General features: G+C 37.7%; 1 protein-coding gene across 9 annotated transcripts in view; it reads left to right on the top strand.

Moving 5' to 3' along the window:
• Positions 1–13232, top strand: part of atp8a1 (ATPase phospholipid transporting 8A1) — a 196433-nt gene that overhangs the window by 110024 nt on the left and 73177 nt on the right. For all 9 annotated transcript variants that reach the window (XM_057850549.1, XM_057850545.1, XM_057850550.1 and 6 more), the window contains 2 exons: positions 6072–6244; positions 12972–13155. In XM_057850549.1, the coding sequence (XP_057706532.1) occupies positions 6072–6244; positions 12972–13155 (357 nt within the window). The remainder of the gene's footprint in view (positions 1–6071; positions 6245–12971; positions 13156–13232) is intronic.

Here is a 13232-nt window from a genome sequence, read left to right as displayed (position 1 = left end):
CGACGTTTAGGTAAAAGTTTTAGTCCATAAATAATTAAAGGTTTCCAACTATTTCAAATCTCATCATTGACAGATGAGTACATACTGTATTGTAGCATCTACAGGGACAACACCAACTTGGTGGTAATACACACTCAGCAGGAAAACAGTATCATTATTATTATTATTATAATTATTTTCCAATTAACTATACACACTTGGACGCCCGAACTGTATGTAAAGTGAGTTTAAAAGGACGCTCACAGTTAGCATTACCCTAATGCTAATGTGATTGCTATGCTAACACTACGAGTTACATTTAATATGCGCTGATCACTCAGCACAGTCCTTTAAAGGCTCATGCAACATTGCATATTCTTTCTTGGCAAAATAAGAAAACAGGTCTTCAAGGTTTCAAAAAAGCAAGTCTGGAGAGGACACTGGTGAGTTGGAGGGGAAGGGTAGCACGTCACATGAGTTACACTACCAGACCCTGCTACGATGCAGGCTAACTACACAAAAATGTTATCGTCTCGTCATCGTCATGAAAAAATTGTTTGTTTCCGAAATATTTTCGTTAGTCATCGTTGATGAAAACAGCACTGCGTTGTATCTAAAATGTGATTTTTACAAATAATATTTTCAATATAAAACACATACTGTATGAAAGTAAGCACAGTATTTTTCCTTTTCAAAATCCTTTAAAACCTACTGTGATAGAGGAAAGAAATTAGATAAGTTTTAGATCCCTCACCCCAAAATTGATTTAAAAAGCTGTCAGACCAAACTCAACAAAAATTGTTTTCCCACTTTAATTATATAGATTGTAATTTTTTAACTGTAAATGTCTGTAATAATTCCCCAATACACATGTCTTACTAAATAGTAAGATCATCATCAAAATCTTTTGACACCAAACAACTATTTTCTGAGCAATTTGAAAACTTAATTGACTTAACGAATCAATTACATTTTCATTGATTGGTTGTTTATTTTAGTTTTTTTGCTTTTCAGTTCTTTAGTTCAGTGTCTTTCAATCACTTTGCCACGGCGGAGTATCTTGTGTGCTTAGAAAATCATCCACGTTCACCTATTAATTAGAACTTTCTTTCACCTAACAGCATTGTGCTGTGCTGCAGAACAGTGGTTGAAAAACTGCTTTATTTATCAGCAATAAAACATTAGAAGTGTTCACAAAAATATCAATTTCAGGTTAAAAAAACAAGCTCTTTGTGTGGAGAATTTAGACTTTGATGCTTTTTTACTTTTTGGACATTTCAATTTTATCTAAACGGTGCTTCCCTTCTGCAAACAACACAGTCAACTCTGAACATTAACTTTTAATGGCAAAATCATTATTGATTTTGACATACTGAACTATTAACAATTGTTACATTTTACAAATACCTCAACTTTCAACCCTATGCAGGTGTGTGTATGTGTAATAACTGTGGTGTGCGGGGCTGGGTGTGCATGAGTGTGTGGCTACTAGACAGAAAGCTGAGTGCATACATGTTCCTCTGAAGATTTACCACTGGTTTTTCTTGAGACACGACCTGTAAATAATAGAAATGCAAATGTTTAGTTGGTAAAATAAATAAACTGCAAAAAAATAAATAAATTGAGCAGGTTGACTGCTCATGCCGAAAAAGTTTTCGCGCAGGTAGCTCTCACCTATTTTGGAATTTGGACCATGTGGAAATGAATCCCCGCTGCTGACTGATCCAAACAGCAGCCACTTGTCGGAAGAATCAGGGTCAGGTTAATAATAATAATAATAATAGTACATTCATAAGAAAACATAACTGAGAGGTGACATGTTTGTTTGTATACATCACATTATTATTATAGGAGAAGCTCAGCATCCTAACACAATGAATTAGGTTAAAAATACAATTAAAAATGGTCACAAATCAAAAATTACAATTTCTCATTTTGAGATGTCAATACTGCAAGTTACTTTCTCAGAGCCTGTGAATTTCATTTTTCTGCTTTTTCCAAATTTGACATATACTTGTCAAGTTAGCAACTGATACCCCTCAATATTAAACAGATGTCACATTTTAGGAACCTTTAAATTTACTACTTACATTTCATTCTTTTTGCAAAAAACTACAACAAAACATGTCCTCCTCTATGGAGGTGCAACGCTGCAGTAATGTAATGTTGAAATTCAACTTTCACTGTAACAGACAGACTGCAGTAGTCTTGTCTATTTTAGCAGGATTAATCCCATTGTGTAGTGACTTCCTCGTCTTAGGCAGTTGATGACTTTACATCTCTGCAAACATCCAAATTCCCCATCATGTGTCATGTATCAACAATAGAGCACAGTCTTTACGGGAGGCTCTGAATTGCCTTTCCCAAAACCAAACACTGGCGATTCACATAGGCTAAATGGCTCATTATAGCCATAACAAAAGGTTTTTAGAAGGAGACATGGAGAATTAGCGTTGTGACTCCACAGCATAATTTAGGGGGAAAGGCTGCCTTGCTTGAATGTCCATCATAGAATGTAATGACTGGATTGGGCCCAAAATGGAGATAGAACTTTAATACAATAACAATAAGTCTTGTTCTTCATGCAGATATGACAAATGATGTCTGATTTGATGCTGTTTTACACAGACGGTTCACATATGCGCAGCTGCTTTCCGTGTCCTCTTCCTCACTTTTCTCCTATGTTAATCCATCATCTCTCACACGCTGTGTATCTGCTGAAACGCAAAGCCCTGTTGTCCAAATATTTCCTTTAAGCTGAGGTTTCAGAGTTTTGTTTTGCCAAGCCAATTCTGTCTGCTCCCTCTGGTCCTACATGACCACTTTGACAGATTGGACCTTGTCACGGGCTGAACCCCTCACACACACTCACCAGGTTCCTGTTAATGTCTGTCATCTTTGCGTAAGCATGTACACTACAGTATACAGTGTTCCTCTGCTGTATCATGGTTCTTCATTTACTTGAAGTACATTTTTTTTCAAGATACAACCCGTCTATGATGCACTTTGACATTTATTGAATCCTCTCAAAGACCACTTAGACTTAACCAACTGCATGGTAAACTTTATGGACTACACTGGCCTGTGTCAGAGCTTACGGCAAATCTTCTAATAAGCCAAGTTCTATTATTAAGTACTAGCCAATTGGCCTGCACAATATATCGTTTGAAAATCGCCATCGCGATGTTTGTGTGTGTAATAGTCCTATCGCAGGATGGCCGATTATTACTTTTTTTTTTTTTTTTTTTTTTTAAACACGTAAACTTTTGGTTTGCTTCATAAAAGCAGCAAGTGTGCCGAGACATGGCTTCTTATACCAAATTTATATATTCACATTCTTTATTCACAGATAAACCTCCTTCTCCTGGATTAAACTGTATATGAATAAATATCTTACGCTTTTGTAATTTTTTGGGACTTTCAGTTCTTAAAATAATGAATACTAATAAATAAATACAATTAAGGTAAATTGAAGCACCTTAAATCTACCATGCAACAATAAAAAAAATACAGAAACTAAGATAACATTTTTCTAATGAAGAATATGATAAATTATTTAAAGAATACAAAATAAAGAAATTAACAATACAAGTATAAATGAGGAAAAACAAGGGGAAAACTCCAAAAAAAGCTATTCAAGTCAACTGGTGAATATTGTTCTAGTTTTAATATTGGAATATATATCATGATATATCGCAAACCCCAAAAAGTCACAATGTAAGGTTTTTTCCAATATCGTTCAGCCCTACTAGCCAAGTACTATTGCTATTATTAATTACAAGTACGAGTCATACATTTCATAATGTATTGACGGAATACGGGTCGCCGGGCCGATAAATTGGGGACCTGCATGGAATCACAGACGAAGAACTTTTTTCATTAAAAATTCTTGTGAATAAATGCTTAAAACCCTGAATATGGACATAAAACAGTCTCGATTCTTGGTTAAAAGAAAAAAAAAAAGAAAAAAAAAAACGCATAAATATAATAGCATTTATTTTACGTAACTATGTCGAAGAATGATGCTTGTCTCTTAACTCTTTGTTGTGATAAGGGGGCTGCCACAATGGCTTTTTCCATTGAAAATTCTTATGAATAAATGCTTAAATCCCTGAATTCTTTACAGACATGGACATAAAACAGTCTCGATTCTTTGTTAAAAGTAAAAAAACCGTGCCGGTAGCATTTATTTTTTACGTGAATATTGCGAACTATGAAGCTAGTCTGTAATGAAATTGGCAGCCGCCATATGTAAACAAGGAGCTTTTTCCGTTGAAAATTATTATGAATAAATCCTTCAATCCCTGAATTCTTTATAGATACGGATGTAAAAGAGTCTCGATTCTTCAACAAAAAAAAAAAACGGGCAGTTTGCATTTACTTTACGTAAATATGTCGAAGAATGATGCTAGTCCGTAGCGGTTAATTTCTCCCATTGATTGATTGATTTTTCACAACGATTCAAAATGCATGCATGATAAGAAAAATATAATAACCTTGAATCCTAGAACAAATCACTCCTGAGACAATCCTTCCCGTTTGTATGCGGGACATCTTTCGTACATTTTCAATCCTAAATCAGGCATTGGATCGCTGCTTGCGTTGACTCTGCTACCAACTGCAAATAACTGAAGCAGACTGTAGGGCAGCCCCCAACTTAAAGGCATTGCGCAGTGAAGGTGGAATCTCACCCGTCAATCATTATGAAGTCTATGTATGAGTATTAAGCAAGATTCTTTCTTCTTGGATGCACATGATCATGGTCTTGTCTCATAAAAGCATGAATTTGCTCAAAAACAACTCTTTCAATGATTTTCCCTAGAAATGGCTGATTTGATATCGGCCTGTAGTTACTAATTGTCGAGGTGTCCAGATCAGATTTTTTGGAACAAGTTTTATTATTGCAATTTTCAAAGCATGTGGTAGGTATCTTGCTTAAAAGTATTTATAATTTGTAGTATGGAGCTGTGTTAATGACATGCCCACACACTGCCCTGCACTACATTTTGTGTATTAGACAAGTAAATAACACTGCATACAAAAATCCCAATAAATAAGAGGTTAATGACAGTTACAAGTTATTTCTGTTTCCATTGTGTCGTCTTGGAAAAAAAGCTTCAAAAAATCAAGAACAAAACGAGATTAGACCAGCATCTCTAAATGAATTCTGTTCGACAATAACTGTTCAAGCCAACAGCAAATCTCCTAACTGCTTTACCATCTGGCTGGAAGATAGTGGAAGACAGAAGTCTTGATGTCCAGTCCAAATGCTTCCAGTTGGAACTATAAATCCTCTAGTCTCATGTTGACTATTGCTCATTATCATTCTTTATACTGTGTATGTAGCCAGTAGACAATTAATCATGCTTTACAAATGTATCATTCATTAATTATTAACAAGTCTTCAAACATCTCCTAGTAACATTATAAGGATTCATACTTAAATGAAAATACTACAGTGGAGGTATTTTGTGTTATTTCACAAAATATTTGCGGTATCATAAATTATAGCTGAGGTTAGCACAGTTGGGGTCTTACCATGCTTGCTCATCTATCATCTAATTGTCTCCTCTTTTCATCCCTTTGGATTTCAAATTAAAGAAAACATAATAAGCAGAAACAATATTTTATCCTCTCCTCAAAATAGTAGCTTTGGATAAACAAGAAATGTGGTTAGGACATTTGATTTAAGAGAATTGATCTTGGCGCATTTTATTAATTACGTCACATTACACATTGTATTTGTACGTCCTTTTTTCCTCAATTTATACCAACAACTTTCTAGAAAAAAAAATGAAAACCCTTTTATCTGTAAGAGTTATAACGTAGCAAAGATTGGGAATGACACTCTTATAATAATATTACTGTACATTGGCATCTGTTAACAATTGCTAATACTGATTTGTGCTGTTATGACCATCAGACTGCAAATGAGACTGACTGATTTTATACCACCGTGATTTTTGGGTGAACCCCATTAAACAAACAATTAAAAGATGATGATTGAGAATCCGTCAAGCTAGAAATAATACGGATTGTAGATCTTTCTGTGCTGTATTCCTGAAGTCGAGCCAATTTTTTCCCCCTGGCAGAGAACACGGGAGACCCTCAGCCACCACTGCGGCATGCTGGGAGATGCTCTTTACAAGGAAAACGACTTTGCGCTCATAATTGATGGGAAGACACTCAAATACGCCCTCACGTTTGGTGTGCGCCAGTACTTCCTGGACCTTGCCCTATCCTGCAAGGCCGTCATCTGCTGCAGGTAGGATCTGGGGGGATAAAATCTGTTGAAAAGTGTTTCTTTGGTTACTACGGCTGCCACCCACACTTTAAAATATGCCTGTTTTATAATTTGAAAAGTAATAAATGGGCATAAGGTTGAAGATGGGTGTGATTTGCTTTTCATACTGGGCAAAACATGGTTATGATATAGTAAGGCTACCTCGATTAATCAACAGCTACTTGATTATCAAATCAGTCGACAGCTATATTAACAGTCGATTAACAGTTGTGACCTAAAAATGGTCCAAATCCTCTGTTTTAAGCCTCCTAATAGTAAGTATTGTCTAATTTCAAATTTTTTGTATGTTTTGCATTAATATTTATTGTTTAGCTTTTTTTAAGGAGATATGTGTTTTTTTCACAAAAAAATATTTTTAAAAGTGAAAAAAAAACATATACAATCAGAAAAACTCCAATTTCTAACGTGGTCAAGACCAAAGACAGAATTGTAGACCTCTACAAGGCTGGACAGGGTTACGAGGCAATTGCCAAGCAGCTTGGTGATACAACATCCATCGTTGGAGCAATTATTAGAAAATGGAAGAAGCTAAACATGACTGTCAATCTCCCTCGGACTGGGGCTCCATGCAAGATCTACCTCGTAGGTTCTCAAAGATCTTATGAATGGTCAGGAATCAGCTACGAACTACACAGGAGGAGCTGGTCAATGACCTAAAAGGAGCTGGGACCACCATTTCCAATGTTACTGTTGGTAACACACGAAGACGTCATGATGCTGCTTAAACTAGCACATGTACAGGCTAGTTTTAAGTTTGCCAATGACTATTTGGATGATCAAGAGGAGTCATGGGAGAAAGTCATGTGGTCATATGAGATCAAAATGGAACTTTTTGGTCTTAATTCCACTCATAGTGTTTGGAGGAAGAAGAATGATGAGTACCATCACAAGAACACCATCCCTAATGTGAAGCATGGGGGTGGTAGCATCATGCTTCGGGTATGTTTTTCTGCATATGGGACTAGATGACTGCACTGTATTAAGGAGAGGATGACCAGGAACATGTTGTAGGTGCCTAAAATAACATTTGGATAATTATTTATATTAATTGTAAATAATGTATTTGGTTGTATAAAACAAGTTGCAATTTGTTTATTTATTCCATGGGACGGACTTGTGACGTCATGTCCTATGATATATTAGGAAGTGGCTCGGTGTGCGAGTCAGTTGGCGTGAAGGGAAGAAGTAGGAAGCTTAGGGCCCAAACAGTTTTTGACGTCTCTTTCTCTCTCTCTTCCTAGTTGAATTAGTCTCTCTATCCCTCTATCTCTCAGTCGCTCCTTTGTTTATATTTTGGATGACAAGTGTTTGAATTAACTCTTTGTTGGATTAAACAAATGAACTGGGAACGAGCGCGGTGAGAGTTTTACTTCCCCGCTGACCGGTGGGCGTGAGGGGGACCGAGCGAGGAGATTGTCGGGCTTAGGGCTCTTTTTCGTTTTGGAACCTACATATGTATTGTGAGAGTTTGGGGAATAACCTTCTTTCCCTCAGTTAGAGCATTGAAAATGGGTCGTGACTGGGTCTTCAAACATGACAGTGGCCCGAAGCAAACAGCCAGAATAACCAAGGAGTGGCTTCGTAAAAAGCCTAGCCAGTCTCCAGAACTAAACCCAATAAAAAAATCTTTGGGGGAAGCTCAAACTCCGTGTTTCTCAGTGACAGCCCAGAAACCTAATTGATCTAGAGAAGATCTGTGTGGAGCAGTGGTGCAAAATCCCTGCTGCAGTCTGTGCAAACCTGGTGAAAAGTTAAAAGAAACATTTGACCTCTGTAATTGTAATCAAAGGCTACTGTACTAAATATTAACATTGATTTTCTCAAGTGTTCAAATACTTATTTGCTGCAATATAATACAAATAAATTGTTAAAAAATCATACACTGTGATTTCTGGATTTTTTTTTTTAGATTGTCTCTCAGAGGGCACAAGCACCTACCGTGAAAATTTCAAACCTGCCCATCATTTCTGAGTGGGAGAACATGCAATATCGCAGGGTGTTCAAATTCTTATTTTCCTCATTGAGCAGATACTCGTAAAAATAATTGGTGATTAGTCGGCTATCAAAATGATTGTGGCATCTTCTATTACAACAGTAGTTATTGTTTTATGTTGTGTTTTAAAAGCTGTTTCTTAATTGCACAACTTTCCTTTGGTGAATCTGTGTTTACTGTTCTTCATAAATGTCGCCTGATTTAACAATTGAGGCTTGAAAGGTTTATAGAGTCACAGCTAAATTTAGAACGTTAACTTGAAAGAGAAGTACTTCTGCTGTCAAGCACCATATAGATGCCGTACAACCCTGTTGGCACCATGTTTTTAGAGCTTAATCAAAACCTTTACATTTCATTACATGCCTGTGGATTTTCTTCACCAGGAAGTTAACTACTCCTTTAGATATGCTGAAGTCTCACATTCATCTTGCGTAATGACGAACTGGACATATTTTTTAACCTCATGCTCATTCCTCTCTGCAGAAACTACATGTGATACGGACTATTTCGTATTAATGGTCAGAAAGCTCTTTAGAAATTATTACATAAATATAAACATCTGTATATCCAAGATCAGACTTTTTGCAGCTGTTGTTTTAAAGAACACACAAAGAAACACAAACATTCACCACAAAATAGCTTGAAGAGGAGATGAATGCATAAAAATGTGTGCAGTGTTGAACGCTCCTCAGAGCACAGTAAAAAGCATCCACGAGGAAATGGATGGAGGTTGTACAGCTGTATGTTTAACAGTCACACTCAGGGAGCGCAACAGAGGAGGTCACCCTGGTCCCGTTACAAGCCCACCACAGTTTTAGACAGCACGCTGAAATATGAATCATAAAAACTTCTTAAGAAACACATTTTATTTACGAGCATTTGGGGAGTAATGGAGACTTTTGGCATAAAAGCACTAAGCCCCTCACTCATGAGAAAGCCCTGCAACATATGTGCTACAATAAGATGTATATATTCTCTCAGGACAATAAACATTTGAGGTGAACAAGCAATTCTTCAATAACAATAATACAGTGCCTTGCAAAAGTATTCGGCCCCCTTGAATCTTGCAACCTTTCGCCACATTTCAGACTTCAAACATAAAGATATGAAATTTAATTTTTTTGTGAAGAATCAACAACAAGTGGGACACAATCGTGAAGTGGAACAACATTTATTGGATAATTTAAACTTTTTTAACAAATAAAAAACTGAAAAGTGGGGCGTGCAATATTATTCGGCCCCTTTACTTTCAGTGCAGCAAACTCACTCCAGAAGTTCAGTGAGGATCTCTGAATGATCCAGTGTTGTCCTAAATGACCGATGATGATAAATAGAATCCACCTGTGTGTAATCAAGTCTCCGTATAAATGCACCTGCTCTGTGATAGTCTCAGGGTTCTGTTTAAAGTGCAGAGAGCATTATGAAAACCAAGGAACACACCAGGCAGGTCCGAGATACTGTTGTGGAGAAGTTTAAAGCCGGATTTGGATACAAAAAGGTTTCCCAAGCTTTAAACATCTCAAGGAGCACTGTGCAAGCCATCATATTGAAATGGAAGGAGCATCAGACCACTGCAAATCTACCAAGACCCGGCCGTCCTTCCAAACTTTCTTCTCAAACAAGGAGAAAACTGATCAGAGATGCAGCCAAGAGGCCCATGATCACTCTGGATGAACTGCAGAGATCTACAGCTGAGGTGGGAGAGTCTGTCCATAGGACAACAATCAGTCGTACACTGCACAAATCTGGCCTTTATGGAAGAGTGGCAAGAAGAAAGCCATTTCTCAAAGATATCCATAAAAAGTCTTGTTTAAAGTTTGCCACAAGCCACCTGGGAGACACACCAAACATGTGGAAGAAGGTGCTCTGGTCAGATGAAACCAAAATTGAACTTTTTGGCCACAATGCAAAACGATATGTTTGGCGTAAAAGCAACACAGCTCATCACCCTGAACACACCATCCCCACTGTCAAACATGGTGGTGGCAGCATCATGGTTTGGGCCTGCTTTTCTTCAGCAGGGACAGGGAAGATGGTTAAAATTGACGGGAAGATGGATGCAGCCAAATACAGGAACATTCTGGAAGAAAACCTGTTGGTATCTGCACAAGACCTGAGACTGGGACGGAGATTTATCTTCCAACAGGACAATGATCCAAAACATAAAGCCAAATCTACAATGGAATGGTTCAAAAATAAACGTATGCAGGTGTTAGAATGGCCAAGTCAAAGTCCAGACCTGAATCCAATCGAGAATCTGTGGAAAGAGCTGAAGACTGCTGTTCACAAACACTCTCCATCCAACCTCACTGAGCTCGAGCTGTGTTGCAAGGAAGAATGGGCAAGAATGTCAGTGTCTCGATGTGCAAAACTGGTAGAAACATACCCCAAGCGACTTGCAGCTGTAATTGGAGCAAAAGGTGGCGCTACAAAGTATTAACACAAGGGGGCCGAATAATATTGCACGCCCCACTTTTCAGTGTTTTATTTGTTAAAAAAGTTTAAATTATCCAATAAATTTTGTTCCACTTCACGATTGTGTCCCACTTGTTGTTGATTCTTGACAAAAAATTAAAATTTTATATCTTTATGTTTGAAGCCTGAAATGTGGCGAAAGGTTGCAAGGTTCAAGGGGGCCGAATACTTTTGCAAGGCACTGATATGTTTTTTTTTTCTTTTCATTGTACTGTATGTGCAGAAAAACAAGCTCTTGACAACAACAATCAAGAGTTGTTGGTTTGGCCTATCACAATCCATTGTTGAAAATAGCATTACAGTGGTACCACGACATATGATCGCGTCAACACCATAGGCGGAGTTTTGTGGCGGGGGGGCAAAAATGTTGATGACCCCGAAACGCAGTGTCAGCAATAAAATTAGCTTACAAGATATATGCTCTGATAGTAGCTTAGCCCATGCTCGTACATACAGACATCCAGGTTGTGTTTGTGTACATGCGTGTGTGAGTGCGCACATTTTTCTGTCTTACCTCGTGGAGAAGTAGACGCCGCATCTGTTTTGACTGAATATTCCAGCCTGGAATATTTACAATAATACGTTGAAAATGAGCGTTTTTTTGTTTCCCATCATTTTTGAGGGTTAACGTCTTTAGTTGAGCAAACTGAAACTCCACTCACCATTTTGGCTGTGCTCTCCGGCGTTTCATGGTCCACTTCTTCAATTCTTGGTTCTCGCTCAGTAGTTGTCGCTTTTGAAAGCTTAGGTTTGAAAAAAAAATACGTACTTGCCTCCATCTTGTGTTTTTTGGGGGGGGCTAAGCAAAGCAAATGACAGTCTCTAAGGTGCTAGTCACATGATCTGTTTAAAAAAATAATTTTGACCCATTATAAAAAAAAATTTTGTTCGTTTGTTTTACAACTTTTATAGACAACATTTTACCGACAAAGTCTTAATTTTAAATTCATATATTGGACAGTCAATTATATGCAATGACATTTTAGGCCACGGGGGGGGGGGGGGGGCTATGCCCCCCCAGCCCCCCCTTAATCTCTGCGTATGTTTGGCACATGATCTTTTCGACATCCGCCGTAATGTTTGACTCGCAAATTGTTTCTGCATCCGACGACATGCTCAAAATATGACAATTTATGACAGCACCGCAGTTTTTTTTTTCCCCCCCCAAGATTAACGCATTGCAGACTTTCTTGTGAGACAAATCAATATGGGTTCCAAGAATGTTAGCTGGTGGTGAAAACAGGAAAAACGTTTAGGCTTACCATTGAAATGAAGATGGAAATGATAGAAAAATATGAGCGTGGTGTGCCGTCCGTGAACTGGCTCAACAATATGGCCAAAGAATGTCTATGATCTCGACGATACTCCTCTCGCCTCCGTTCGCCAGTCTTTATAAGTTAAGTTGACATTTATTATTGTGGTAACGTCGCCAAAAAATCACCAGCTTCTTCAGGTTTTTAATCATTTATTTCAGAACTTGTACAACACAACATGCCTACTGTCCACCGCAGCTGAACAAAGTGAAAGTAAAATGTCATCTCTCACTCTGTCAAGTCAGCCACACGGTGCGTTCAAGTACACCACACAAAACACATCCGCCACATTACTACCCGTTTCACTACATTATTACAAGTATTATTATTATTATTATTATTTTATGTTCCAATTTTTATTTATAATTTGTTTGTTTTGGTCTGTGTAAATGCTATTGGCAATTTACCATTTATTAAGGATTTAAGTGTACGTTTTCGGGCTGTGGAACAAATTAATTGAATTATAATGTATTCTTATGGAAAAATCCTGCCCGACATGCAACCATTTCGATTTACAAACAAGGTCCTTGAATGAATAAACTTCGTATGTAGAGGTACCACTGTAGTTTGATTTTTTATTTTTTTTTCTATCTCGTAGATCAATTTAGTACTTACGATGTAATTTATAGAATGAAAGTCTAATCGTGATGTTTAACTCATTCAATGCCATTGACATTGAATCCTTTTCAACTGGGATATTTGACATTGAGTGATGATATTTCACTGCTATTGGCGGCAATAGATGTCCAATCTATTTTGAGTGAGGGGTTGGCAGAGATCGAACAATCCCGAGCCTCCGGGTTAAAATGGATTGGACGTCTATTGCTGTCAATGGCAGCCAATGGGTTAATGCTGCATCTAAAAGTAGCGTGTCAACATCAATGGTGTTATGGTATTATATTTTCAGAGTGTCCCCACTGCAAAAGTCAGAGGTGGTAGAAATGGTTAAGAAGCAGGTGAAGGTCATCACGCTGGCTATTGGCGACGGGGCCAATGACGTCGGGATGATTCAGACAGCACATGTCGGCGTTGGGATTTCGGGCAACGAGGGCTTGCAGGCTGCCAACTCCTCCGACTACTCAATTGCTCAGGTGAGTTCGCTCTGTAAGAGCCCAAAAGAACTTTTCTCATCTATTCTTTTGATGTAGTTGTGATTTTTCTTTTTTCA

The sequence above is a fragment of the Corythoichthys intestinalis genome, chromosome 11 (genome assembly GCF_030265065.1).
Source record: "Corythoichthys intestinalis isolate RoL2023-P3 chromosome 11, ASM3026506v1, whole genome shotgun sequence".
NCBI lineage: Eukaryota > Metazoa > Chordata > Actinopteri > Syngnathiformes > Syngnathidae > Corythoichthys > Corythoichthys intestinalis.
Note: the sequence above shows the minus strand (reverse complement) of the source record. Positions and strands in the feature narration are given on the sequence as shown.